The sequence below is a fragment of the Phoenix dactylifera genome, chromosome 10 (assembly GCF_009389715.1).
Source record: "Phoenix dactylifera cultivar Barhee BC4 chromosome 10, palm_55x_up_171113_PBpolish2nd_filt_p, whole genome shotgun sequence".
Classification (NCBI taxonomy): Eukaryota; Viridiplantae; Streptophyta; class Magnoliopsida; order Arecales; family Arecaceae; genus Phoenix; species Phoenix dactylifera.
Window position 1 is genome coordinate 7,012,520 of NC_052401.1, and position 6,373 is coordinate 7,018,892.

At 38.5% G+C, this 6,373-nt stretch overlaps 1 protein-coding gene across 1 annotated transcript; it reads right to left on the reverse strand.

The window, feature by feature from the left end:
* Positions 1-2,700: 2,700 nt before the first annotated feature.
* LOC103722827 lies at positions 2,701-4,081 on the reverse strand. Its single transcript, XM_008813522.4, has one exon. The coding sequence runs from the start codon at positions 3,790-3,792 to the stop codon at positions 2,845-2,847; it is 948 nt and encodes a 315-aa protein (XP_008811744.1). The 5' UTR covers positions 3,793-4,081; the 3' UTR covers positions 2,701-2,844.
* Between the last annotated feature and the right edge of the window lie 2,292 nt (positions 4,082-6,373).

The following is a 6,373-nucleotide window of genomic DNA, read 5'->3' on the forward strand; positions in this document are numbered from 1 at the left end:
CCGGTCTGAATTTTTTCGGGCCTAGCTCGAACCTCGGCCTAGTCCGAGCCCATATTCATCCTGAGAAATGCGAATGGAAATGTGAGACTCTCATTCCAACTGTTTGGTTAGAAAATGTCTCATTCCGATTTCGATTCCGAAAGAGAATGAAAAACTGCCAATCTCCCAAAAATCTAATTTCGACTCTTCTCAGGTATTCAATTCTCATTTCGATTCCGATTCTGATTCTAGTTACGAACCAAGTATCGAAAAATATTGCTATTTCAATTCCTTTTCTAATTCACTTATGAAATTTTTAGTCCTACAACAAGTTGGAATCATCAATCCGTTGATTGCGGCAGTCGTACCGGATTCAGATGGCTCAAGCCAACCAGGTGGGTCCTGGTTTACTAGCTCTCTGACCCCAGCCCCAGGCGACGGGTCCAATACCCATCGGAATAGAGTCGAGTGGTCTCTCTCGGTTCTCAAAGGTGGCTTTGGACTTTTCGGGCATGCAAGACTTTGGACGCCAGGGGTTCCATGTTCACCGCTCCAAATATGAAATTGGAAGACAACTTATTATTTAGCACCAGAGCTTGCTGTGTCATGACCAGAGACAAGGGACACATGCCCCTACGCAAGGACGAAGGATAGGTCCATGACTAGTCCGGGAGATTCCAGCATTAGAAGCGGTAATTTATGGTCTGATCCGCCAATTTGACTCGTGAACGATCTATTTTAAACATGTTTGAATTTAACATAAATAAATTTAGGTCATAAATGGGTCAAATCGTCTAAATTTATTTATTAAATAGGTTGGATTCAGATCTAAACCTTAAATCCGTTTAACCCATTTTGACCCATTTAATAATTAGGTTGGATTATAACCTGATCCGTTTAACCTATTTAAAGCTTGTTTAAACTGTTTGAAACCTGCTTAATCTATTTCTGACTTGTTTAACCTGACACGTTTAATCTGTTTAAAATAATTTAAGCTATTTAAAACTCGTCTAACTCATTTAATCCTTTTGACTTGTTTAATAAATGGGTTATATGGGCCGGATCAGGTTATCTGTTTAATACATAAATCGGATTCAAATTTGAAATTTTAATCTGTTTAATAAATATGTTAGATTTGGGTTGATGAATTTTTGACCCGAACTATATCAAACTTAACCCGATCTGATTGCCATCCCTACCCGCACTCGAATATATATAATTTTTTGATGGTTTACATACCAAAAATTATATAATTTGGAGATCTTTAATCCATATATCGAAGGGACCAAAAAATTGAATTCTTTTGATCATTTAATGCATAGACTAGATCCATCTTCTAATTTAAATGTGTAAATAGTTTAGAATAGTAAATTATATCAACGGTTTGGATCATTAATGTGAGACCCTGTCATCTAATTCAAAAAAAAAAAGTATAACTAAACCATGGTCTATGTGTAAAACGAAAAGAAAGGAGAGGAATAGAAGAATTTCCGTATGCCCTGATCTCTTTATAGCTTAATAAATAATTTTACTTTTTAAGGGCTTGCGAATCTCCACAGCCTGTTAAAGATTAAGCAAACTAGAACAACAAGTGCGACAGTGACAATGGGTATCCAAGGATAGGATGACAGGAAGGATTATTAGATTGAATAATATATATTGTATTTCTCAAGAAGTGAAAACTTTGGTAATGAAAAATAATCAGCTTTTGTACTTAGAAAGATATTTGCATTTCTTCAAGCATTCTAATAATAAAAAGAAAAAAAAAGGCAAAATCCTTCTTCAAACTTTTTTTGTACTCTTTTCTTTTCATTATACAAAATAAATTGGTAAAAACATGATTCCATTCTTCCAAGCACATAACCTCGTATAGAGACGGTTATTGGTTAGACCAGATCTATTGTTCAGCCGGGCAAATTAGAAAAGAATACAATATATATACTCTCATGCATATTTCATCATGGCTGGATTGGCCTACCAACTCAGTGGTGGATCTGAACCAACTGCAAATCACTTGAAGAGTGAGTATTGGAGGATTATTTGACATGAAAATTAAAAAATAAAAAAATAATAATAAAAAAAAGCTGGAGATGCTTTGATACGGGGATTATTGGAGTACTGCATACTAGCGTGATTCCAGTTTGGCATCTTTTATCTTGTCCTTTTGGTCAAAGACAAGTTGAGGCTAACTTATAATCTTACACTGGAGCCCACCTCCGACTTCCCATGTGCTCTCTCTCTCTCTCTCCCCTCTCTCCTTCCTCCCTTCGCTGTGAGTCTCTTTGTCTGGCCTTCAACCAAACACAACTTTTTCAGTGGGACCAAATGCCTCTCACTCTCATTTTTTCCTGAAGGAAGAGAACTTAATTTACATCGAACATGAGTTACAGTAAATTGCATGCAAGGTTTGATCGAGGCAACCTCTCAACTATTAGGATCGTAGGCACTGTCATCTCACTAAAACCCGCAGGTGATAGTGAAGGCGCTGCCAACAATATAAAATATATAAATAAATCTACCTTATCCTATTAGCTTAAGCTTTTGGGACAAGTGGTGATTTTAACATGGTATCAGAGCAGAGATCCTGAGTTCAAACTCTGTCTCCGTACTCTTTAACCCCATTATTAAACATTTCACATGTTGGGCTCGTCCATTAAAGAAAAGTCCAGCCCACATGTCGGACACAACTTTTTCAGTGGGACCAAATGCCTCTCACTCTCATTTTTTTCCTGAAGGAAGAGAACTTAATTTACATCGAACATAAGTTACAGTAAATTGCATGCAAGGTTTGATCGAGGCAACCTCTCAACTCCCTCTAACTTGCAACAATAACATGGTATTAGACTAGCGTAAGAAATTAATCCATCATTCTAACTTCCAGGCATAAAGAAACAAGCAAAATCCAGATGATCCGTCTGCATCGGAATCCTTTCCATCAAAAGAACTCATCAATGAAGGGGAGGACGACGTAGAAGAGTGCAGTAGAGACCGAGGCTTAAATATGAACAATGCGTGCGTCAGACCAGGGCTGAAGAGCCAGTCATGAACATCCCAATACACTTCCACTCTAGCTTTGTTCACTGTGATAGACTGATTGCCTCTAAACTTCCATTGGAGATGTCTCACATGAATGGCCACATGCGCATCAACCTTTATCACCATCTCTGGATCCATGTTGCTTCTTCCAATGCTGCTGCTGCTGCTCCTGTTGCTGCACTCGATGAGTATCTCATGGAGCTTCCCCTTCTCACTGAGTATGGATCTTGCCACAAACCTCTTCTTGCCAAAGACGTGCTCCTTTCTGGACACCAAGGTGGCATCTATTGCTGCTGGCCGAGACCCCGTCCTCCGGTAGGCCTCCTTGTTAAGATCACCAAGGAGGAGGACCACCTCATCGTCGGAGACCACCGCGACATAGTAGTCGGATCGAGGCTCGGGTTCGCCTGAGAATTTTGCGCTCTTAAGATCCCAGAACACATCGACAGGTTTCCCTTCCACGTGGAAGCGCTTCCAGCCATGTTTGCGCCAGAAGCACCATGGCCGCAGCTCCACCTTGCAGCTATGCCGTTTGCTGCTGATCATGTTAGTCTCATCAACATTGTCTGAATCCTCCACCACCGAAATGGACAGTCCATGAACTCGGACATCTCTGCACCAAGTCACAGTGATCAATCGGCAGTGGCCGGCGATCATGGTCCGATAGACCGATGCCACGATGCTCCGGCCTGACCTGGTTGCAGCAATAGATGTGGGATCATCGGCCGTCGGCTCGCCCGGCGTGAAACAGGAAGGGATGGAGAATGTGTCTTGCATCTTCGTAAAGTAAGAAGATGGCTGGCCAATGGAATTGGAAAAAGCCTAATTGAGGGAGAGGAAATAAGCGATAATAAAGAGAAGAAGAGAGAGAGAATGAGACTATAGCTGGCCATCATCAACAATATAATAATAACAGGAAGGAAATACACAAACTTCAATCATTTTTCCTAGCTGGGGACAGAAGGAAGCAGAGTTGGTGAGTGGTCTGTGGGAGTGATTGAAGGTCTTATTTTTGGAGCCTTTGGGCTTTCCTTTGACCAAATCTAGTTTTATATGTACAGGCTTCCATGCTTTCCTTCTCTAATTAAAGAAACAAAGAACTAACTCCAATACACAGTAAAAAGGAGTGCATCTCCGTAATTGAAGTAGGTTACTTCTCATCTGTTGTACTTTCACCATGGATTTTGGAGCCTGAGATTTTAACGTACGCGGTCAGTTGGATCATACTGTGAGAGAGGGGGACAGAGCAACGTGAGGAAAAGATTGTAAAAAGAGTCATGTGATCTGTTTTTCTTTTTTTAACAGGCAGGGAGTTTTCGAAGCTTTATGGGATGTGTTAATGGGATTGGTTAACAGGTCTTTCGAGCAGTAGTTGAAAAGTAGAGGGGCATGATGATCAGTTGCAGAAAAAGATGAAGATGGGAACAGTGCAATGGTCCTCTCTGTGACAAGGATTTGAAAGGGACAATATATGAGAAAACTAAGGAACTTTATTTGGCAGCTCAAAGGACATGCATGGACGGTAAGAGGGAAGGAGGGTGCACACTAGCTTGATTTGTTTTGGAGCAGTAAATGTAGTCATATAACAACATATCAGTGAATCTTCTCACATGGGTTTCAGAAATGCATCAAAGTAAGAGTCTTTAGTTTCCCTTTCTGAAAAAAGATTATATGTATGTACATGTTACTTTGCTTGAGTTGTCGAGGGAACTGCAGCTAAATTGTTCTAAAAAGGTCCCTCCCAGCAGCCGTACGTTGGATTGTACAATGAGTTAGCAAATGAGTTAGCTGGAAAGACTAATCTGATTATTATAAGACACCAGTTTAAGTCCAAATTGACTTGCTCTAATATATATATATATATATATATATATATATATATATATATATATATATATATATATATATATATATATATATATATATATATATATATATATTGTAACTCTAAAAAAGGAGAGCAATTGAGTATTCTAGAGATTAGATATACTGGGAGCTAGAGTTTGTGAGGAATTCTTATATTTTATAATCTTCTATTTTTTATAATAAAACTTTTGCATCGTCCCTGCTCATAGACGTAGTTTAATAGATCAAATCACATAAATATTCTGTGCTCATGTTCTTTTCTCTCTTTTTTTTCTTGTTTCATTATTTTCTCTATCTATTGCAGCAATGCTGACTATGGTTTGTCTTAATTGGGCTGGTGAATCACAAAATTTTCTACATCAATCGATTTGGCAATGTTTACGGTTGGTGGAATGGATGTATTGTTTTTCTTTTTTCCCTTTGCTATTTGAAGGAAGGGTTGGTTGGATGAATTCATGATTAAATTATTGCTATTTCATTTTGGATTGAAGTAGAACGCCCGCTCAAATGGTACAGCTTGATAAGTTAATTGGATCAGATTTCCTGGTCCGGTTAATGTATAAGAAAGCAACCATTCTACAACGAAGATATACAGATTTGAAGCATTATGGGAGCAATATTAGTCAACATGTAATATGCTCGTTAGAAATGGCAAAACTTTGAAGTCCGTCATCTTCTTCAAGGGACCTGCATGGACTGGTTTATCCAACTCTAATAAATTAAACTCCATTCTTCACTTGAGGATTCCATTATTTAAGTAACTCATCCATGTCGACCCAGAGCTCACACATACGGGCATTGAGTACTTTTAAAATATTGAAGTTAGGAAATAGCTCATCATTCAAACAATCATGCACTTTGGCTGTTATGTTCTTGAAGAGAAAAGCTTGAACATCTCTCTCTCTCTCTCTCAAGAAAAGCTTGAACATCTCTCAAAAAAGGCCAACTAAAATCAAGGTGAGGGTAGGACATAGATACAGATAACCGCTGCCATCCACTTTACCAATTGAACCAGTTGGCACCCTTACCAGAGGAGGCTTTTAGCTAGTCGAATTGAACACCTTGGAACAATAGCTTTTCACCTTCCACTTTCTACCATTGGATCATCATTTCTATAATAGCTCAGGATCTCACCCAAAGGGCTAGCCAAGAAGTTATTATTTGTATTTATTAGTCCTATATAAATACCTAATATCTTCTACTATATAATTGATATGTGATTAAATATATATCTGCACGAGTCCTTATGCAATCCACATTTAAGCCCGAACATCCTCACTGGACAAATGTTTGATTAACAAAATCCAATCATAATTACCACAATCAACTATAGATAGCTCTAAAAAGGTCTGTACTGTAGTTTCTCCTAATCTACATAGACTCTAGATTAGATCCGCTCTGATATTATTTATAATGACTATAATCTCGCCTAAAAAGATTAGCTAGAAAGTTATCATTTAGATTTCATGATCCTGTATATCTCGAAACAAGA